General features: G+C 45.2%; 1 protein-coding gene across 1 annotated transcript in view; it reads right to left on the bottom strand.

Moving 5' to 3' along the window:
• Window positions 1-24271, bottom strand: part of LOC134906534 (disintegrin and metalloproteinase domain-containing protein 10-like) — a 286183-nt gene that overhangs the window by 152989 nt on the left and 108923 nt on the right. The window contains exons 8-11 of the mRNA XM_063914722.1: window positions 16491-16659; window positions 14969-15138; window positions 10605-10776; window positions 1039-1183 (exon numbers count right to left, since the gene is read on the bottom strand). Coding sequence (XP_063770792.1) covers window positions 1039-1183; window positions 10605-10776; window positions 14969-15138; window positions 16491-16659 — 656 coding nt within the window. The remainder of the gene's footprint in view (window positions 1-1038; window positions 1184-10604; window positions 10777-14968; window positions 15139-16490; window positions 16660-24271) is intronic.

Below are 24271 nucleotides of genomic sequence, written 5' to 3'. Positions count from 1 at the left end.
GCAGTGCACATGGTTTTGCCCAACTGCTAAAAAATGTCCTGCTGCGATCAACTTGGAATTACCCCCAAGGTGTATATGTAACATAAATGCATTCTGTGCTTAGATTTAGGTCCCATCACCATGATATCTCATTATGGTATGCAATTATTCCAAAATATGGAAAAATCCCATATCCAAAATACCTCTGGTCCCAAGCATTTTGGATAAGGGATACTCAACCTGTATATATATATATATATATATATATATATATATATATATACATATGGCATGGGAACGGAGAACAGGGGAATGTCACTTCCTATGTTCCAGCATGTACCGGAGGTGATGACATCCCAGCAGGAGCTGGAGGGTGTACACAGTGTATAGGGGGCACTACTGTGTAGCATAATGTTAGTAAGGAGTTTTAGTGTGTGGCGTAATGCATATAAGGTGTACAGCTCTGTAACATAAGTTGAATAACTGACATTACTGTCAGGTGCAGAGAGGTGCTGCAGCATCAATGTAGAGAGAGTTGGTGCAGCAGCCGGAGCAGAGAGAAGTGCTGCAGCAGCCGGGGCAGAGAGAGGTGCTGCAGCAGCCGGGGCAGAGTGTGGTGCTGCAGGACAGAAGTAACCCTGCTGCACAGCTACAAACAGTGAGACATATAAAGAGGACGGGCAGAACTCGGGCATGTGCTGGCTGTCAGTGTCTCCTGCTGTCACCTCTGCCCTGCCCTGTTCCTAGTTTCTGAGTCAGTGTGCACACCTCTGCTTCTCCTCCTCCTGCTCTGTAGCTGCCTGTATAGGAGGGAGGGGGGCAGGCAGTGGCGCATCCTCTAACTTTTCAGGTGCCCGGAGCTTGCACTCCACCGGAGTCAACCTTGCTACACCCCTGTGCGGGCGCACTCAGCATAGGGCTTCAGACTGCGTCCACTGCTACTGCAGCGATCCAGTCTGAATCCCCATATCTGAAAATGTATATAGACAAATTCACATTCACAGTGTTACACGCTGTATCCTAGTACATTTGTAAAATCACCTTGAAAATTAAACATACCTGCACTGTTTGCCAGGCTTTAACATACATTGTAAACCTTCTCCTGCATTGGCACTGTAGCAGCAGGGGTCATTGTCTTTATACCCTACATCACACTGTTCCTTATCTTCCACTATTTGATTGCCACATGTAGGTATGTCACTCTCTGAAAAAATAAGCACATATCAATAGCTGGGTGATTATTTTTTTTAATATAGAAAATATTTCAGTTTAAAATACTAACTTGGGGGAATTCAAGTGTTTTGCGTGCCAGTGGCCACTATATGGCGCCCAATGGAGCAATTCAAGTGTTGCTCTGTTTGGCTGAGCACAGTTATTGCATCGTTTTAATTGGCCCAGCAGCACTACGCAATATTTTGAGCAATATCGCTCATATTTCCCTCATCTGAGCGATATCATTTGTAATATCGCCAAGTGTGTATACACTATGTAGTAACAATGCATGCTCCTGTGTTTCGCTAGTGAGGTCTACTGTCGTCTGTACATGCAGATCAATTTTAGCTATGTCATTGATGATAAGGTGCACATCATCCTGTGTGTACACTACGAACTATAAACGTCATCACAGCCACTACCCAAACACTCCCAGTCTCCATTTTCAGCACTACATGTGGAGCTGAAACATGCCAGAAAATCTATGGAGCTCTTCACCTACAACCAAATCGCTAAGTACACTGCTGCCACTGACTACAAATGTTTACACTGGGGGCATTGTTTACTTGGCGTTATGCTGTGGGCATTGTATCTCTGCTTGGCACTATACTGGGGGCATTGAATCTATGTTTGGCATTATACTGGGGGCATTGGATCTATGTTTGGCACTATAACGGGGCATTGGATCTATGGTACTATACTGGGGCCATTTTATGTTTATTTGGCACTATACTGGGGGCATTGTACATGTTTATATTGCATTATACTGGGAACATTATATTAGAGATGAGCGGGTTCGGTTCCTCGGAATCCGAACCCGCCCGAACTTCATGTTTTTTTTCACGGGTCCGAGCGACTCGGATCTTCCCGCCTTGCTCGGTTAACCCGAGCGCGCCCGAACGTCATCATGACGCTGTCGGATTCTCGCGAGGCTCGGATTCTATCGCGAGACTCGGATTCTATATAAGGAGCCGCGCGTCGCCGCCATTTTCACTCGTGCATTGAGATTGATAGGGAGAGGACGTGTCTGGCGTCCTCTCCATTAGAATAGAGATAGATTAGATAGAGAGAGAGAGACTGTGCAGAGTCGCAGACAGAGTTAGTTTACCACAGTCAGTGACCAGTGCAGTTGCTAGTTAACTTTTATTTAATATAATATATCCGTTCACTTCTCTCTGCTATATCCGTTCTCTGCCTGAAAAAAAAAACGATACACAGCACAGTCAGTCACACAGTGTGACTCAGTCTGTGTGCACTCAGCTCAGCCCAGTGTGCTGCACAGTCATCAATGTATAAATTAAAAGCTTATAATTAATTGTGGGGGAGACTGGGGAGCACTGCAGGTTGTTAGCAGGAGCCAGGAGTACAATTATATTAATTAACAGTGCACACTTTTGCTGCAGGAGTGGTGACCAGTGCCTGACCACCAGTATAGTATTGTTGTATACTACTAATATCTCTTTAAATATCAACCAGTCTATATTAGCAGCAGACACAGTACAGTGCGGTAGTTCACGGCTGTGGCTACCTCTGTGTCGGCACACGGCAGGCAGTCCGTCCGACCAGAATTGTATTATTTATTATTATATACCTACCACCTAACCGTGGTTTTTTTTTCATTCTTTATACCGTCATAGTGTCATCCTAATTGTTACGAGTATACTACTATCTCTTTATCAACCAGTGTACAGTGCGGTAGTTCACGGCTGTGGCTACCTCTGTGTCGGCACACGGCAGGCAGTCCGTCCGACCAGAATTGTATTATTTATTATTATATACCTACCACCTAACCGTGGTTTTTTTTTTCATTCTTTATACCGTCATAGTGTCATCCTAATTGTTACGAGTATACTACTATCTCTTTATCAACCAGTGTACAGTGCGGTAGTTCACGGCTGTGGCTACCTCTGTGTCGGCACACGGCAGGCAGTCCGTCCGACCAGAATTGTATTATTTATTATTATATACCTACCACCTAACCGTGGTTTTTTTTTTCATTCTTTATACCGTCATAGTGTCATCCTAATTGTTACGAGTATACTACTATCTCTTTATCAACCAGTGTACAGTGCGGTAGTTCACGGCTGTGGCTACCTCTGTGTCGGCACACGGCAGGCAGTCCGTCCGACCAGAATTGTATTATTTATTATTATATACCTACCACCTAACCGTGGTTTTTTTTTCATTCTTTATACCGTCATAGTGTCATCCTAATTGTTACGAGTATACTACTATCTCTTTATCAACCAGTGTACAGTGCGGTAGTTCACGGCTGTGGCTACCTCTGTGTCGGCACACGGCAGGCAGTCCGTCCGACCAGAATTGTATTATTTATTATTATATACCTACCACCTAACCGTGGTTTTTTTTTCATTCTTTATACCGTCATAGTGTCATCCTAATTGTTACGAGTATACTACTATCTCTTTATCAACCAGTGTACAGTGCGGTAGTTCACGGCTGTGGCTACCTCTGTGTCGGCACACGGCAGGCAGTCCGTCCGACCAGAATTGTATTATTTATTATTATATACCTACCACCTAACCGTGGTTTTTTTTTTCATTCTTTATACCGTCATAGTGTCATCCTAATTGTTACGAGTATACTACTATCTCTTTATCAACCAGTGTACAGTGCGGTAGTTCACGGCTGTGGCTACCTCTGTGTCGGCACACGGCAGGCAGTCCGTCCGACCAGAATTGTATTATTTATTATTATATACCTACCACCTAACCGTGGTTTTTTTTTTCATTCTTTATACCGTCATAGTGTCATCCTAATTGTTACGAGTATACTACTATCTCTTTATCAACCAGTGTACAGTGCGGTAGTTCACGGCTGTGGCTACCTCTGTGTCGGCACACGGCAGGCAGTCCGTCCGACCAGAATTGTATTATTTATTATTATATACCTACCACCTAACCGTGGTTTTTTTTTTCATTCTTTATACCGTCATAGTGTCATCCTAATTGTTACGAGTATACTACTATCTCTTTATCAACCAGTGTACAGTGCGGTAGTTCACGGCTGTGGCTACCTCTGTGTCGGCACACGGCAGGCAGTCCGTCCGACCAGAATTGTATTATTTATTATTATATACCTACCACCTAACCGTGGTTTTTTTTTTCATTCTTTATACCGTCATAGTGTCATCCTAATTGTTACGAGTATACTACTATCTCTTTATCAACCAGTGTACAGTGCGGTAGTTCACGGCTGTGGCTACCTCTGTGTCGGCAGTCGGCAGGCAGTCCGTCCATCCATAATTGTATTATTATTATAATATATACCACCTAACCGTGGTTTTTTTTTCATTCTTTATACCGTCGTCATAGTGTCATACTAGTTGTTACGAGTATACTACTATCTCTTTATCAACCAGTGTACAGTGCGGTAGTTCACGGCTGTGGCTACCTCTGTGTCGGCAGTCGGCAGGCAGTCCGTCCATCCATAATTGTATTATTATTATAATATATACCACCTAACCGTGGTTTTTTTTTCATTCTTTATACCGTCGTCATAGTGTCATACTAGTTGTTACGAGTATACTACTATCTCTTTATCAACCAGTGTACAGTGCGGTAGTTCACGGCTGTGGCTACCTCTGTGTCGGCAGTCGGCAGGCAGTCCGTCCATCCATAATTGTATTATTATTATAATATATACCACCTAACCGTGGTTTTTTTTCCATTCTTTATACCGTCGTCATAGTGTCATACTAGTTGTTACGAGTATACTACTATCTCTTTATCAACCAGTGTACAGTGCGGTAGTTCACGGCTGTGGCTACCTCTGTGTCGGCAGTCGGCAGGCAGTCCGTCCATCCATAATTGTATTATTATTATAATATATACCACCTAACCGTGGTTTTTTTATACCACCTAACCGTGGCAGTCCGTCCATAATTGTATACTAGTATCCAATCCATCCATCTCCATTGTTTACCTGAGGTGCCTTTTAGTTCTGCCTATAAAATATGGAGAACAAAAAAGTTGAGGTTCCAAAATTAGGGAAAGATCAAGATCCACTTCCACCTCGTGCTGAAGCTGCTGCCACTAGTCATGGCCGAGACGATGAAATGCCAGCAACGTCGTCTGCCAAGGCCGATGCCCAATGTCATAGTACAGAGCATGTCAAATCCAAAACACCAAATATCAGAAAAAAAAGGACTCCAAAACCTAAAATAAAATTGTCGGAGGAGAAGCGTAAACTTGCCAATATGCCATTTACCACACGGAGTGGCAAGGAACGGCTGAGGCCCTGGCCTATGTTCATGGCTAGTGGTTCAGCTTCACATGAGGATGGAAGCACTCAGCCTCTCGCTAGAAAACTGAAAAGACTCAAGCTGGCAAAAGCACCGCAAAGAACTGTGCGTTCTTTGAAATCCCAAATCCACAAGGAGAGTCCAATTGTGTCGTTTGCGATGCCTGACCTTCCCAACACTGGACGTGAAGAGCATGCGCCTTCCACTATTTGCATGCCCCCTGCAAGTGCTGGAAGGAGCACCCGCAGTCCAGTTCCTGATAGTCAGATTGAAGATGTCAGTGTTGAAGTACACCAGGATGAGGAGGATATGGGTGTTGCTGGCGCTGGGGAGGAAATTGACCAGGAGGATTCTGATGGTGAGGTGGTTTGTTTAAGTCAGGCACCCGGGGAGACACCTGTTGTCCGTGGGAGGAATATGGCCGTTGACATGCCAGGTGAAAATACCAAAAAAATCAGCTCTTCGGTGTGGAGGTATTTCACCAGAAATGCGGACAACAGGTGTCAAGCCGTGTGTTCCCTTTGTCAAGCTGTAATAAGTAGGGGTAAGGACGTTAACCACCTCGGAACATCCTCCCTTATACGTCACCTGCAGCGCATTCATAATAAGTCAGTGACAAGTTCAAAAACTTTGGGTGACAGCGGAAGCAGTCCACTGACCAGTAAATCCCTTCCTCTTGTAACCAAGCTCACGCAAACCACCCCACCAACTCCCTCAGTGTCAATTTCCTCCTTCCCCAGGAATGCCAATAGTCCTGCAGGCCATGTCACTGGCAAGTCTGACGAGTCCTTTCCTGCCTGGGATTCCTCCGATGCATCCTTGCGTGTAACGCCTACTGCTGCTGGCGCTGCTGTTGTTGCCGCTGGGAGTCGATGGTCATCCCAGAGGGGAAGTCGTAAGCCCACTTGTACTACTTCCAGTAAGCAATTGACTGTTCAACAGTCCTTTGCGAGGAAGATGAAATATCACAGCAGTCATCCTACTGCAAAGCGGATAACTGAGTCCTTGACAACTATGTTGGTGTTAGACGTGCGTCCGGTATCCGCCGTTAGTTCACAGGGAACTAGACAATTTATTGAGGCAGTGTGCCCCCGTTACCAAATACCATCTAGGTTCCACTTCTCTAGGCAGGCGATACCGAGAATGTACACGGACGTCAGAAAAAGACTCACCAGTGTCCTAAAAAATGCAGTTGTACCCAATGTCCACTTAACCACGGACATGTGGACAAGTGGAGCAGGGCAGGGTCAGGACTATATGACTGTGACAGCCCACTGGGTAGATGTATGGACTCCCGCCGCAAGAACAGCAGCGGCGGCACCAGTAGCAGCATCTCGCAAACGCCAACTCTTTCCTAGGCAGGCTACGCTTTGTATCACCGCTTTCCAGAATACGCACACAGCTGAAAACCTCTTACGGCAACTGAGGAAGATCATCGCGGAATGGCTTACCCCAATTGGACTCTCCTGTGGATTTGTGGCATCGGACAACGCCAGCAATATTGTGTGTGCATTAAATATGGGCAAATTCCAGCACGTCCCATGTTTTGCACATACCTTGAATTTGGTGGTGCAGAATTTTTTAAAAAACGACAGGGGCGTGCAAGAGATGCTGTCGGTGGCCAGAAAAATTGCGGGACACTTTCGGCGTACAGGCACCACGTACAGAAGACTGGAGCACCACCAAAAACTACTGAACCTGCCCTGCCATCATCTGAAGCAAGAAGTGGTAACGAGGTGGAATTCAACCCTCTATATGCTTCAGAGGTTGGAGGAGCAGCAAAAGGCCATTCAAGCCTATACAATTGAGCACGATATAGGAGATGGAATGCACCTGTCTCAAGTGCAGTGGAGAATGATTTCAACGTTGTGCAAGGTTCTGATGCCCTTTGAACTTGCCACACGTGAAGTCAGTTCAGACACTGCCAGCCTGAGTCAGGTCATTCCCCTCATCAGGCTTTTGCAGAAGAAGCTGGAGGCATTGAAGAAGGAGCTAACACGGAGCGATTCCGCTAGGCATGTGGGACTTGTGGATGCAGCCCTTAATTCGCTTAACAAGGATTCACGGGTGGTCAATCTGTTGAAATCAGAGCACTACATTTTGGCCACCGTGCTCGATCCTAGATTTAAAGCCTACCTTGGATCTCTCTTTCCGGCAGACACAGGTCTGCTGGGGTTGAAAGACCTGCTGGTGACAAAATTGTCAAGTCAAGCGGAACGCGACCTGTCAACATCTCCTCCTTCACATTCTCCCGCAACTGGGGGTGCGAGGAAAAGGCTCAGAATTCCGAGCCCACCCGCTGGCGGTGATGCAGGGCAGTCTGGAGCGACTGCTGATGCTGACATCTGGTCCGGACTGAAGGACCTGACAACGATTACGGACATGTCGTCTACTGTCACTGCATATGATTCTCTCAACATTGATAGAATGGTGGAGGATTATATGAGTGACCGCATCCAAGTAGGCACGTCACACAGTCCGTACTTATACTGGCAGGAAAAAGAGGCAATTTGGAGGCCCTTGCACAAACTGGCTTTATTCTACCTAAGTTGCCCTCCCACAAGTGTGTACTCCGAAAGAGTGTTTAGTGCCGCCGCTCACCTTGTCAGCAATCGGCGTACGAGGTTACATCCAGAAAATGTGGAGAAGATGATGTTCATTAAAATGAATTATAATCAATTCCTCCGTGGAGACATTGACCAGCAGCAATTGCCTCCACAAAGTACACAGGGAGCTGAGATGGTGGATTCCAGTGGGGACGAATTGATAATCTGTGAGGAGGGGGATGTACACGGTGATATATCGGAGGGTGAAGATGAGGTGGACATCTTGCCTCTGTAGAGCCAGTTTGTGCAAGGAGAGATTAATTGCTTCTTTTTTGGGGGGGGTCCAAACCAACCCGTCATATCAGTCACAGTCGTGTGGCAGACCCTGTCACTGAAATGATGGGTTGGTTAAAGTGTGCATGTCCTGTTTTGTTTATACAACATAAGGGTGGGTGGGAGGGCCCAAGGATAATTCCATCTTGCACCTCTTTTTTCTTTTCTTTTTCTTTGCATCATGTGCTGATTGGGGAGGGTTTTTTGGAAGGGACATCCTGCGTGACACTGCAGTGCCACTCCTAGATGGGCCCGGTGTTTGTGTCGGCCACTAGGGTCGCTAATCTTACTCACACAGTCAGCTACCTCATTGCGCCTCTTTTTTTCTTTGCGTCATGTGCTGTTTGGGGAGGGTTTTTTGGAAGGGACATCCTGCGTGACACTGCAGTGCCACTCCTAGATGGGCCCGGTGTTTGTGTCGGCCACTAGGGTCGCTAATCTTACTCACACAGTCAGCTACCTCATTGCGCCTCTTTTTTTCTTTGCGTCATGTGCTGTTTGGGGAGGGTTTTTTGGAAGGGACATCCTGCGTGACACTGCAGTGCCACTCCTAGATGTGCCCGGTGTTTGTGTCGGCCACTAGGGTCGCTAATCTTACTCACACAGTCAGCTACCTCATTGCGCCTCTTTTTTTCTTTGCGTCATGTGCTGTTTGGGGAGGGTTTTTTGGAAGGGCCATCCTGCGTGACACTGCAGTGCCACTCCTAGATGGGCCCGGTGTTTGTGTCGGCCACTAGGGTCGCTTATCTTACTCACACAGCGACCTCGGTGCAAATTTTAGGACTAAAAATAATATTGTGAGGTGTGATGTGTTCAGAATAGGCTGAAAATGAGTGTAAATTATGTTTTTTGAGGTTAATAATACTTTGGGATCAAAATTACCCCCAAATTCTATGATTTAAGCTGTTTTTTAGGGTTTTTTGAAAAAAACACCCGAATCCAAAACACACCCGAATCCGACAAAAAAAATTCGGTGAGGTTTTGCCAAAACGCGGTCGAACCCAAAACACGGCCGCGGAACCGAACCCAAAACCAAAACACAAAACCCGAAAAATTTCCGGCGCTCATCTCTACATTATATATGTTTACATGGCACTGAACTGGTGGGCAATATGTTTGTTTATGGCACTGCACTGGTGGGCATTCTGTTTATTTTTGGCACTGCACTGGTGGGCATTCTGTTTATTTATGGCACTGCACTGGTAGGCATTGTATTTATGGCACTGCATTGGTGGGAACTGTTTATTTATGGCACTGCACTAGTAAGCATTGTGTTTATTTATTGCACTGCACTGGGGGGCACTGTGTTTATTTATGTCACTGAACTTGTAGGCATTCTGTTTATATATGGCACTGCACTGGTGGGCACTGTGTGCATGCCATCATGTATATTTCCCACACCACTGGCCACCAACCAACAGGCCGCTTGCCAGGCGCATTGTAATATGTTATGATATGAGTAGGATCAATACACGTCATGAGGTGATGAGGATGCTGTATGCAGTGCATGGCACCCATAAGAATGCTCTCTGTATTGTACATAGGTTATTAATATTCTCTGTACTATTTGGCTTGGGCTATATGTTTATATAATACTTAATTTTTTTTCCAGAAATGGCAATGGGAAAGAAGATGGAATTCTGGTCTGGATTCAATGATTTGTATCAGGCCGAGTGCCTCTTGCGAACCAAGAGCAAAGATTACTCCAACAGAATCAGTGAAAACACAGTCACTTCAGCACTTGGTCCAGTATAGCAGAGAGGCCATAAAAGCAATGCTGACATCACTTGGGTCAAGAAGAAGATTCAGAATATGAGAACAGTCTTCTTGAAGGAGCACAAGAAATATAGAGAATCACAGTGTTCTGGATCTGGGGCTCATCACTTAAGCAAATAGGCTGGTCTGTTATATTACATTTGAGCACTGACATGTGGTAATGTTGGGCAAGATTTGTCTATTTATGTGGCCAGTTTTACTGAACCACTTGTACTATCTGGGAGACATCCCTAAAGTTCCTAAGTAAATGTACCGTCTGGGGTTAAATGCACAGGGACACCTATAGTTTCTGGAACTTAACACGGAATATATGTATTACCATGTGTTACCCTTGGATTTACTGCACGGGGAAAATGCAGAAAATTTAATAACTCTGGGCATTAAACCTAGAGCTTTATATGCGCGGTGAACACCTCAACTAATTTAATCTGCCTCTGTTTATTAGTAATATTGTTAATATTACAGGTACAATATATACATTTCATACTGGTTACCAATAAAACACTGATCCTTTTTGACTTTCAGGAGAGACCCAATGTAATGGACTGAACAGGGGGAGAATTTGTCATTATTGTACTGATTTCCATCCATGGCTTTTGGAAACATCAAATAATTTCCATTCAGGTTGGTAGCACTGAATTGTTCACACTGTTGACTTTCATCATGCTGGAGAAGAAGCAACAGTACAAATAGGTTACCTGGTATAACTGTGTACACAGTATTTGCTCAAATTCATTTCTATAAAATAATGTATACAGTAGCTGAAAATACATTGCATGTTGTTAAATAATGTGAGTTTAAGTGTTATAGATTTTGTGGCAAACCCTGTACTAGTTGACTGCTCACACAAGTTTTGCTGAACCACTGGGCTGTAGGGAATTCAGGAAAATGTCAGGATAGCACAGACAGCATTAGGTGTGGTTCCAGCAATTATATCCATAATGTATATCTGTGACCCTGTCAGTGACTAGACACAATGCGCCCCTCCCCAAATGCAAGAACAGAACTTATACCAAGGGTCGGACTGGCCCACAAGGGAAACCCCCGGTGGGCCATGCTGCCCAGGGCCCCAAACCTTCCTCTAGGGATCAGGTTACAGATTGTGCACTTGAATTACACTTTATACTGTAGATATGTTACATTATACTGCACAGGACTATGGTGTATTTTCTAAAGTGCATTGCTGTTATTAATCTGGTACATTATCATGCATATATTACCAGTATATACTATATATATTGATTAAGGGGCCCAGATCATGCACTCGCTAATGGTTAGCGAAGCCTCTAAGCATGGGCCACTAACAGTACATTCCTCCGGTGGGCCTTTCACGCCCCAGTCTGACACTGCTTATACCTCCTTCCACTAGCACTTACTAGCTAATCATTCACATCAATGTGCTCCACCTGTTAAGCTGTGCTGTGTGTGCAGAAGAATGTGAAGGTTTAACACTGCCTGTAGACTCCTACAGAAAGCATAAGAGACTGGGACAAAACACTCTGTTTGTCACATACCCCAACCTTTAACTTTCCCAAACTAGGTGAAGCAGGCAATGTCTGTGGCAAAGTGCCCTTTTTGCCACATGTCCCTTCCCTTAGCTTCACCAACCTATGTGAAGCGGATATTGTGGGGAGCCATATTATGGGATTTTATATGTCTCCTGAACTATGTTCCACACCTAGTTGAAACACATTTACAACTTCCTTCTTTATCGTAGCCCACATAACTTTGGGTCTATGCTAGAGCTGCTGTTTAACTATCACTCGAGGGAATAAGTATACATCATGCTCTTTATGAGTGGTACACCCGGGAACAGGAAGAAAAATGTCCCTGTTCCAAATCACCATTTTTACCATCTGTGGCCTTGAGGGCGGTGTCCAAGAGGATTTAATTTTGCCAAGGCTTTAGTACATTAACACAATAACTTTGTTCTTCCTACTTTCTACCTTGCTGAGGAACTCTAGGTGGTGGGGGTAGGGGGGGGGGGGGGGGGGCTACAGTATAAACCGGTTTCGGAAATGTTTTCTTACATTTTCACTGACATACGTATTATCGACCACTGAAACATGGTATTTTTTTTCTCCCAAATGACCTCTACACAGGTGTGTGTGTGTGTGTGTGTGTGTGTGTGTGTGTGTGTGTGTGTGTGTACATCTTTCAAAACTAAAATAACATGTACCTGCGTTATCGATAGTTGATCATTATTTTTCCCTTGAACAACCCCCACTCTATACAACAAATTTCTGTTTACACAGAAGTATGGTTTACCTTCTGCCGGCCTGGCAGTTTTTACTCCATTATATACTCCAACAAGTGTTTTAAATGCATTTTCTAGGGTAACATCATAAAGTTGATTCCTAGCACATTCTTGTAATAAAACAAGTATTGGAATTGGGGACAGTAGTACGATCTAGTGGCACCAAAGTTTCCACAACAGTGCCAGCCTATGTTTGTTTTGGTTACGTCTCACATTGTCTTGGACAAGACTTTGGATGCATTGCAGTTGGTGATCTGTATCCACAATTCCTAAATGGCAGTTCTGTTAAATTCCTTCTCGAATCCAGTGACTGTTGGACCGGTTCCTTTGAGGATGGACATTTGGCCAGTCGATCAGTTGCCGACATGTCCAGCCGGAACCAATCAGCAATAACTTCCTTGAACAAGGAAAAGTCTCACCCCAGATTAAGGGGGTACGGTAATCTTGGGGCTACAGCAGCCACTACTGTGCATGCTTGCCCTTTTATTGTAAGCCGTAAACAAACTTGCTCCATGATAAATGCATAACACTTTCACCTTAGACCTTGCCGACATTCCTTTTGGAACGACACAAATAGCAACTATTGTCAGTTTGCTCACAGAGTCCACCAGGGCTAACACAGCATGCTGGTTTATCAGAACAGTCTCCCGAAACATCAGTCATCATCAATGGACTCCCTGTAGAAGGGAACATGGTACAGCAACTACTGTAGCAGAGGTGGAACCTAACCAAGTAAATGTACAGTCCATGGGATCCTGACAGTTGATCACATTCAAAATTGTTAGGTGGAGAGACTTTGCTAACTGGCTCTGCTGTCGGCAGTGCCAACATTTGTCTGTCCATCAGTTTTAGATTCCTTTCTGGATCATTAGAAGTGCTGCGGTGCCAAATGTCAGTCTATAGCCATTGCCAGGGCCTCATAATTTTGCAGATCTGCTTGCAGCACCCATGCCCATGGATACAGTGGTCAATAGCTAAAATCTCCATGATACAGCTAAGTGAATTGATTTCTGGCTGCAACCAGCTCTTTAATACATTAGAGAGTTATGCCAGCTATGAACAAACTACTTTATCTTTGATGAAACACCAATCATGGAAGCGCTGAGCTTTCCCTGGTCCTGTCATTCCTATCCGGCCAAAATCTCAATTTTTAGTTGCTGATAATCAGAGGCTTGTTCATCAGACAAATCAACGTAGACCCGCTGAACTTCGCCATTTAAATACGGTGCCAGCTTTTTAGATTTTCTGTCTTCTGGCAGCCATTTAAGCCTTGTGTCATTTCTCTCAAAAGACAACATATACAGTATTCCTCCACATCATCTGAGGGGGTCATTTTCTGCACCCCATGTCCCTGCCCATGTAACGAAGATCTCTGAATTCTATTATTATGTGGGATTTACATCTAGTTACTGTTATCATTCAGTGTGCTGGGGGAAACAAAATGCCTTTTTTTCTTGCTTAGAAATACCCCTCCCTTTCAAGCACCTGAATGATATCACTAAGCTAATTGAGCATCTGCCAAACTGTATATCCCTGCCTAGCTTGAACCAGCTCCTCACACAAGAGCTTAGCATTTTCTACCAGGGCCTCTGCGACCTGCAGCAACTGAACATGTTTCGTATGCTGCCTACCAGCCACATTCACCAAAGGCCTCAGAATATCCTCCATACTGATGTCTGAGTGTATAGTAAAACACATTTTTGCTTCCCACAGCATATATGAACAATTGTGTTTGTGAGACAGGTTTGTCACCTATAAAACACACTTGCAGTCATCAATTTTTTTTTATAGATTTGCTTTGTGGTCAAAGTTTGCATCGGTATACGTTTAATTTGTGGGCTGTCGGGATCCCGGCGTTCAGGATACCGGTGTCGGAATCTTGACAGCTGGCAAGCCAGAATACCAGTGCTACAGAGCTATTCCCACTCATGGGTGATCACAAGGAAGAAACTGTGGCGAGTGCAGCAGGCAAATGAGACCGCAGTGTGGCAAGATAAGCGAGCCTGCAAAGGGGCTCTTTGCGCTCCCCTCGCTGCTGGCATACTGGCAGCCGGGATGATGCTGACGGTATATTGATGGCCAGCATCCCAGCTGACACCAGTTCTGGCAAACCCGGCAATAGATGACTGCTCACACAGGTTTTGCTGAACCACTGGGCTGTAGTTTATTTTGGAAAATGTCAGGATGGTACAGACAGCACTAGGTGTGGTTCCATCAATTGCATCCATATAGTATTCTCACGACCCCGTCACTGACTAGACACAGCGGTTTCTTCACTAGTCACCGGCCAACTAACTGGTGACGGTTGTCTCTCCCCAAACACAAGAACAGAAATTGTACCGTCTCCCAAGCACTCACTAGCTAATTAATCACACCCATGTGCTCCACCTGTGAAGCTGTGCTGTGTGTGCAGAAGAAAGTGAAGCTGTAACCCAGTCTTTACATGAGTCTGTAGACTACCATATATATTGTTTAGCTGTCTTTACATTCTTCCTACAATTGTTGCCATTTATTTAAAATACGTCTGTATGTGAACTACTCAACCAATGGTAGTCTGGCCCATTAACTCAATATTAAGTTTATTTCTCACAGCAGACTTACAGGAGATCCCAAGCTGTGGCCCAATTCATGTGCCAGTGTAATATGAATAAGTCTTGGAGGTAAGTAATATCCATACTTTTGTATTGTAATAATTCCAGTATTTCGTGACTCCAGTATATCAATACTTTTGTTTAATTTGGAAAATTTAGAGCATATGCCTCCACCATTCCCTAGGAGGAAAAAATGAAACAACAATATAGTAATACACATCTTATCAGGGTAGAGTCTAAATATAACAATTTGTGCAACACTTCCTTGTCACAATAATAGATTAAGGCCCAGATCTATAAAGCCTTGGAGAGTGATAAATAGCACGGTGATAAGGTACCAGCCAATCAGCTCCTAATTGTCATGGTATAGGCTATGTTTGGAAAAAATGACAGTTAGAAGCTAATTAGTTGGTACTTTATCACTTTGCAGTTTATCACTCTCCAAGGCTTGATAAATCTGGGCCCAACTTCTTTAGTTCCTAACTTCTATCTCTAATTACTCTGCTTTTTTACAATAATGAAAGACATATGACTTATTAATCTTTGAACAAAGCTGGTACATACAGCTTCATTTTTCAGTGAAGCTCTAAATAAATGGTGTGTATTGTATAAGGAAAAAGGAAAGGCACAATACTGAATACATATTTACAGTACAAATGTAATTGATATTGCTGACAACTAAGTTTAATAATATCCAACATAAATGTTTTCCCAATATAAATACAGTACATGGCTGATCATCTAGTAGATGTTATGGAATCAGAACTTCCTTACCCTGAGGTGTAGTGGAGCATACTGTAAGTGTATACTGCAAGCTTAAAAACACAAGCTAAATATGGTTAGCTGTTTTCTCAAGATTTTTCATAAAAAAGGGCAAATAAACGTGCCTGTAAGTCTAAATTGTATGTTCTCATCAACCTTGTATTCACTTGTTATAAAAGAAGATGTATCAAACCTTCAAGAGAGATAATGTGGAGAAGTTGCCTGTAGCACCCAATCAGCATCTGTCATTTTATAGACTGTACTAGGTAAATGACAGAGGCTGGTTGCTATGGGCAACTTCTCCACTCTACCTCTCTGTAATGTGCCCTACACATTGGCCGATCCGCCGCCGAGCTGCTCGACACGGCTCCATAGAACTGCAGGCAAATATGGATGAGATCGTCCATATTGGCCTGCATGCACAGCCGACGGGGCACCAGCGATGAATAAGCGCGGGGCCACGCATCGTTCATCGCTGGTGCCTCCACACTGCACGATATGAACGTTATCTCGTTCATTAATGAACGAGATCTTTCATATCATGCAGTGATGTCGGCCAGTGTGTAGGGCCTATAAGGTTTGACACATCTTCCGTTTAATGTGTAATGTATATTGGGTATGATCTGTGAAACTGACTGATCACTGCTATGGAGTATTAGGGATCCTTACAAATAAATAATGATGATGATGATGATGATGATGATGATGATGATGATGATGATGATGATGATGATGATGATGATGGACACATGAGCATTATTAGACTTTACCTTCAAGTCCAATCCATGCAAGGCCAAGGAGCCCATTGTAATCTCTGTTTGTTAGTAAGTATGACAAACAGACACTGTTCCAGTTGGATGCCGAATGTAACATTAGAAGCTTCTCTGGGCCAATAAAAGCAGAATGCATCACACTATCAGGCTGCTCCTCCTGAATTATCTGCAGAGCATATAAAAATTCAATCTAATTTGTAAACAGACACTTTAGGTTAGCAGGCCAATGCTTACTATTATAAGTATACTGATGTCTTCAATAAGTTTTTTTTATTAAACAACTGGGGACATACTGTATATGGTGCAGTAAGACCAGTGCTTAAAGTGGTCCTAGAGAGGTGGTGGAACTCACCCCCCCTCCCCACGGCGCCCATGTAATAAAGGTATTGCATGTGTTGCAAAAAGGGGAGTGGTCTCAAAAAGAAGGGGGCGTGGTCACACAATAGTAATAATGCACACAGTAGTAGCACCCCGTAATACACATAATGCCCACCACAGTAGTGCCCCTTATTCAATGCCCGCAATAGCAGTGCCCCTTATGTACCCAGGAGTGATGCCCCTCACAAAGTGCCCCCTTTACAATGCCCTCATTCCAGGGGCAAACGCAGGATTTTTAGGGTGGTGAGGGGGGGGGGGGGGGGGGGGGGGGGTTCCGTATATATATTATACACACATGTAATTAGTAGATAGATAGATAGATAGATAGATAGATAGATAGATATACACACAAAATTATGGTATTAATGAAAAAAAACCCTACTAAAATACCAAGACAGAAAATTGTATGTATGTGTATATATATATATATATATATATATATTTATATATAGATATATTTATTTATTTATATTGCTTGGCTTCGGCACTCAAAAAAACAGATAGATCTGTGACAGATGCTCTCACATGTAATCGACATAGTCATCCAAAGGCTCTGTACAATGGGGGTAATTCCAAGTTGATCGCAGCAGGAATTTTTTTAGCAGTTGGGCAAAACCATGTGCACTGCAGGGGAGGCAGATATAACATGTGCAGAGAGAGTTAGATTTGGGTGTGGTGAGTTCAATTTGCAATCTAATTTGCAGTGTAAAAATAAAGCAGCCAGTATTTCCCTGCACAGAAATAAAATAACCCACCCAAATCTAACTCTTTCTGCACATGTTATATCTGCCTCCCCTGCAGTGCACATGGTTTTGCACAACTGCTACAAAATTTCCTGCTGCGATCAACTTGGAATTACCCCCAATGATCGGCACGACATGCAGTACTCTAAAATCATTTGTGCCGTTCATTGGGGGTAATTCCAAGTTGATCGCAGCAGGAATTTAGTTAGCAATTGGGCAAAACCATGTGCACTGCAGGGGAGGCAGATTTAACATGTGCAGAGAGAATTAGATTTGGGTGTGGTGTGTTCAATCTGCAATCTAATTTGCAGTGTAAAAATAAAGCAGACAGTATTTACCCTGCACAGAAATAAAATAACCCACCCAAATCTAACTCTCTCTGCACATGTTAAATCTGCCTCCCCTGCAGTGCACATGGTTTTGCCCAATTGCTAACTAAATTCCTGCTGCGATCAACTTGGAATTACCCCCATTGTACAGAGTGCTGCACCTTTGGATGAGTATTACACGCTACATCACATCCAAACCCCTCACAATACTACCATTCCACCCGGTATCCGTTTGGATGGTCGACCATGTTATGGTCGACACTCATTAGGTCGACCACTATTGGTCGACACTGACATGGTCAGCATGGACACATGGTCGACACATGAAAGGTCGACACATGGAAATGTCGACATGAGTTTTTTTAAAAAAAATCTTTTGTGGAACTTTTCCATACTTTACGATCCACGTGGACTACGATTTGGAACGGAATCTGTGCCGAGCGCAGCGGTAGTGGAGCGAGGCACCTGGCCCGAAGCATGGCGAGCGAAGCGAGCCATGCGAGGTGACGCGGTGCACTAATTGGGGTTCCCCGTCACTTTACGCAAAAAAAGACACAATAAAGTAAATAAAAAAAACATGTTGACCTTTTCATGTGTCGTCCTTTCATGAGTCGACCATTTTCATGTGTCGACCATGTGTCCATGTCAATGTCGACCAATAGTGGTCGTCCTAATGACTGTCGACCATAACATGGTCGACCATTCATACCGGAACCATTCCACCAACACTACAACATCACCATTGTTCCTATCCCCATACTACAGCAATATCATTGACCATGATTTATGTGAACCAGTGCATTACCTTTTCTACATTCTCCAAATTAATATGTAAATATATTTTTTATAACACGGTTATTATTTCAAGCTTACTAATATTAATAATAGGGTGATACCATGATCTACTGGCGTGCAGAACAACTTGTCTAATATAAAAAAAGCAGTAGTAAGGTCACCACTTGACCTTACTAGTACTTTTTTTTTAATATTAGACAAGTTGTTCTGCACGCCAGTAGATCTTGGTATCACCCTATTATTAATATTAGTAAGCTGGAAATAATAACCGTGTTATAAAAAATATATTTTCTATAAATAGGAAAAAACTGAAAAACTTGTGGTCAAATAAAATGAGAGCTGTGTTGCTATATGTATAACTGGAGACAACTTGGCCATCGTGACGCCTGCCAATGCTCTAGCCTGCCCGCCACAGCTGTGTCTTCTACAGGGCACTTGGCTCTAGGACCCAGCTTACGCTGCCCCCATTATACCTGTGCGCTCCTCTGTGTTGTATCCCGTCACCGTGCCCGCACCCCATCCTATCCTGCCAGGGTCAGTGTACCTGTGGGTCTCCTCCCTGACTCTTGGTGCCGGGTTGAGCTGCTGGGTTGTGAAGAGCCTCCTCCCTCGCTCTTTCCCTTGCGTGCTGCCCAGCAAATGGTAAGATCAGCAGCCATCGCTTTTTTTACGTAAAGCCGCAGTGTCCTGTTGTGGAAACGCTGGCAGCACAACAGGCAGAAAGTGTCCGGCAGCTGTGATTGCGGAGGGGGGTGGGGGGAGGGGGCTGGTGTGGAGACGGAGACAAGACTGCCTCCGTCTGTGAAGGTTTTTGGTCCATTAGGGGGGGTTTCTGGGTACTCGGAAACCCCCCTGCGTGCGCCACTGCATTAGTAGGGCCCCCAGTAGTAAGGCCCTTAATGGTAATGCCCCTGTGTAGTATTACCCCCAATAGTAATGTTGCCTGTAGTAATGCCCCCAGTCATTTAGCTCCTTGTAGTTTAGCCCCTGTAGTTATGCCCCTAGTGGTAATGCCACTGCACTTATGACCCCAGTAGTTTATCCCCCCCCTTTAGTTTAGCTTCCCAGTGGTAATGCCCCCAGTAGTTTAGCCCTCATGTAATTTGCCCCATGTAGTCTAGCCTCCCAGTGGTAATGCCCCCCAGTAGTTTAGCCCCAGTAGTTTAGCCCGCCTGTAGTTTGCACCATTTGTAGTTTAGCCGCCAGTAGTAATTCCCCCCCCCCCTGTAGTTTGCCCCCTTGTTGTTTATCCCCTGTAGTTATGCCTCTAGTAGTTTAGCCCCTGTAGTTATGCCTCCTTGTAGTTTAGCCCCCAGTAGTAATGCCCCCAGTAGTTTAGCCCCTGTAGTTATGCCCCCTTGTAGTTTAGCCCCAGTAGTAATGCCCCCAGTAGTTTAGCCCCTGTAGTTATGCCCCCAGTGGTATTGCCCCAGCAGTTATGACCCCAGTAATTTGCCCCCCCCCCTTTAGTTTAGCTTCCCAGTGGTAATGCCCCCAGCAGTTTTGCCCTCATGTAGTTTGCCCCATGTAGTTTAGCCTCCCAGTAGTAATGCCCCCAGTAGTTTAGCCCCAGTAGTTTGCCCGCTTGTAGTTTGCCCCTTTGTAGTTTATCCGCCAGTAGTAATGCCCCCCTTTAGTTTGCCCCCTTGTAGTTTAGCCCCTGTAGTTATGCCTCCAGTAGTTTAGCCCATGTAGTTATGCCCCCTTGTAGTTTAGCCCCCAGTAGTAATGCCCCAGTAGTTTAGCCCCCAGTAGTTTAGCCCCCCTGTAGTTTGCCCCCAAGTAGTAATGCCCCTGTAGTTACGCCCCCAGTAGTAATGCCCCTGTAGCTATGCCCCCAGTAGTAATGCCCTCCTGTAGTTTGCCCCCAGTAGTTAGCCTCTTTGTAGTTTGACCCCAGAAGCTTGGCCCCTTGTCGTTTGCCTCCAGTAGCTTGCCCCCTTGTAGTTTGCCCCCAGTAGTTGGCTCCCAGTAATAATGTCCCCCAGTAGTTTGCCCCCAGTAGATGCCCCCGCAGTAGTAATGCCCCCAGTAGATGCCCCTAAGAAGTAATGCCCCCCAGGAAATTGCCCCCAGTAGATGCCCCTCGGTAGTAATGCCCCCAAGTACTTTGCCCCCAGTAGATGCCCTACAGTAGTAATGCCCCCCAGTAGTTTGCCCCCAATAGATGCCCCCCAGTAGTAATGCCCTCCCAGTAGTTTGCCCCCAGTAGATGCGCCGCTACACTAAGGAAGAAAACAAACAAAAATCACAATACTCACCGTGCCCTGCTCCCGCTTCCAGACCGCTGCAGTTCTCCCTTGGCGTCCGCTCCTCGGCACTATGGGAGAGACGTCATGACGTCTCTCCCATAGCGCACAGTGACAGCGCCGGATGCTGGAGCTCAGTAGTGAGCTCCTGCCACCGGTTTCCGCTGTAGAGAGGGAGACGGGCGCCCGCTGGTAACACAATATCAGCGGGCGCCTGTCATCTCCCTGCGGCGCCGGGGACACATCAGGTTAAGTGAGACGAAGGAACTGATGGAACACAGTTCTGCCCCGTTTCGGCTCACTTTAACCCCTGAGTAAGACTAAAATTCATAGAAAAGGTTACTGACATCTTGTCTGGTGATATGGGTAAAATGGCATTAGGTAAATGTTGAGATTATATAGAGACATAATTTACTGTTGTTTTTAACACTCACTAGAAGGAGTGCTCACAGAAAGATCATTCCTCTAGATTAAGTAATGGCACCTTATATAACAATATAAGTGATATTATAAAATGTAAGTGTCTGGTAAGTGTCTGAGTAGTCTATAAAGGGGGGTACACACGGAGAGATCTGTGTTTATATTCTAAGCAATCTGACTAGCATGAATCTCTCCACATCTAGTGTGCCTGTGACAGCGATGCACAGCCCCACATGTCGCTATCGCTGGCTCTAGATTTGACATGCATGCATGCCAAATCTAGTGAGATCGCTCATTTCACCGCTGGGTGGCCCTCCCGTCCCCTCCCTTGCTCAGCACACATCGCACTGTGTGCTAGATCGCTCAGCACACATCTCCCCCATGTGTACGGGGCTTTAATAAACCTTGGATGGAGATAAAGTGGACAGAGATAAAGCACCAGCCAGTCAGCTCCTAACTGTCATTATTCAAACCCAGCCTCTGACATGGTAGTTAGGAGCTGATGGCTGGTACTTTACCTCCATCCACTTTATCTCCATCCAAGGCTTAGTAAATAGACCCCTAAGTAACATCTACAGTATTACATAAACCTTAAGTAACATGTAAACATTATTTAAAGTGTTAAAGTAATGCATTACCATTTCTTATATTGAAATTATTTTTTAAGTAATACTCTGGCATTGTGTAAATAATTAGTAGTATAATCACTACTACATGTATATGATTGTTAAAGGAATGACAGTTCTGCACAAGTGAGTGCCTTACGACCAGCATTCTGAAACACTAAGTGCTGGGCACAAGATGGGACTGATGTATCACCTGTGAACAGTGCTGCAAGTATGGTGGTACGGGGAGGTACGGTGTACCGGTAAGAAATTCCCAGCCGTACATCCCGTTGGCTGCTGTGTGAGGGGAGGAGAGCGCAGCGCCTCTCCTGCCCCTCAATCCCCTGTGATGTCCGGTCTCCGCTCCGGTGGCTGCGGCGGCGGGTGATCTCAACAAGGCATCGGTTTGCTAGTAAATCAGAGCTCATGGACCGGCAGCCGCGGCTCCTGATTGGCTGCTGGTCCGCGAGCTCTGATTGGCTAACAAACCGGTGCTTCATTTGAGATGCCCACTACTGAAGCTACAGAGACCGGACTTGACAAACATTGAGGGTCGGCCGCCGGGGTAGGACAGGCGCTGCGCTCTCCTCCCCTCACACAGCACAAACATAGACAGAGGTGAGCAGAGGGGGCACTCTAGGGCAATGTATATCTGGCACTGTGGGGCAATGTATATCTGGCACTGTGGAGACATTTGTGTATCTGGCACTGTTTGGCAATGTATATCTGGCACTGTGGGGGAATTTGTGTATCTGGCACTGTGGGGCAATGTATATCTGACACTGTGGGGGCATTTGTGTATCTTGCACTGTGGGGGACTGTATATTAGGCACTGTGGGGACATTTGTGCATTTGACACTGTGGGGCAATGTATATCTGGCACTGTGGAGGCATTTGTGTATCTGGCACTGTGGGTGCATTTGTGTATCTGGCACTGTGGGGGCATTTGTGTATCTGGCACTGTGGGGGCATTTGTGTATCTGGCACTATGGGGCAATGTGTAGCTGGCACTGTGGGGCAATGTGTATCTGGTACTGTGGCCAATGTGTATCTGGCACTGTGGGGGCATTTGTGTATCAGGCACTGTGGGGCAATGTGTATCTGTCACTGTGGGGCAATGTGTATCTGTCACTGTGGGGCAATGTGTATCTGGCACTGTGAGGTAATGTGTATCTGGCACTGTGGGGGCATTTGTGTATCTGGCACTGTGGGGCAATGTGTATCTGGCACTGTGGGGCAATGTGTATCTGGCACTGTGGGGCATTTGTGTATCTGGCACTGTGGGGGCATTTGTGTATCTGGCACTGTGGGGGTATTTGTGAATCTGGCACTGTGGGGGCATTTGTGTATCTGGCACTGTGGGGGCATTTGTGTATCTGGCACTGTGGGGCAATGTGTATCTGGCACTGTGGGGCAATGTGTATCTGGCACTGTGGGGCATTTGTGTATATGGCACTGTGGGGGCATTTGTGCATCTGCCACAGTGGGGGCATTTGTGTATCTGGCACTGTGGGGGCATTTGTGTATCTGGCACTCTGGGGCAATGTATATCTGGCCCTCTGGGGCAATGTGTATGTGGCACTATTGGGGTCATATGTGTATCTGGCCCCCCCATATATGTATCACGCCCCCATTTTCAATGGCCACACCCCATGTGGCATTTTGCCACACCCATTTTTGTTGGCATGTGCACACAGTACCTATGAGACATTTTTTCTACTTGCACCACTGCCTGTGAACATGATGTCAGTGTGTCTTCCTGCTGCCATTTCCATACATGGGATGGAGGAGGACTAAGACACATAGAGCTACAGTAGATGCAATATTGCTGGAGAGTGATAAAGTGGAGAAAGAAAAAGTATCAGCCAATCAGCTCCTAACTGTCATGTTACAGGCTGTGGGGGAGATGTACTAAGCAGTGATAAAAGTGGAGAAGAGAGCCAGTGGAGAAGTTGCAACCAATTAGCAGCTCTGTATACTTTTATAGTATGCAAATTATAAATGTTACTTCAATGCTGATTAGTTGCCATGGGCTGCTTAGTACATCTCCCCCACAGTGTTTGAAAAATGACAGTTAGGAGCTGATTGGCTGGTACTTTTTCTCTCTCCATTTTATCACTCTCCAAGCGATGACAGATCTAGACAATAATAAAGAAAGATGGGACCAGGGGCGTATCTACCCATTGGCCAGGATGGCACTCACCAGGGGCGCCAGGCAAGAAGGGGGCGCTGCCTGGCAGTGCCATTCACGGCCAGGGG

The sequence above is a fragment of the Pseudophryne corroboree genome, chromosome 1 (assembly GCF_028390025.1).
Source record: "Pseudophryne corroboree isolate aPseCor3 chromosome 1, aPseCor3.hap2, whole genome shotgun sequence".
Taxonomy (NCBI): domain Eukaryota; kingdom Metazoa; phylum Chordata; class Amphibia; order Anura; family Myobatrachidae; genus Pseudophryne; species Pseudophryne corroboree.
The sequence above is the reverse complement of the archived record's forward strand: the minus strand, read 5'-3'. Positions and strand labels throughout refer to the sequence as shown.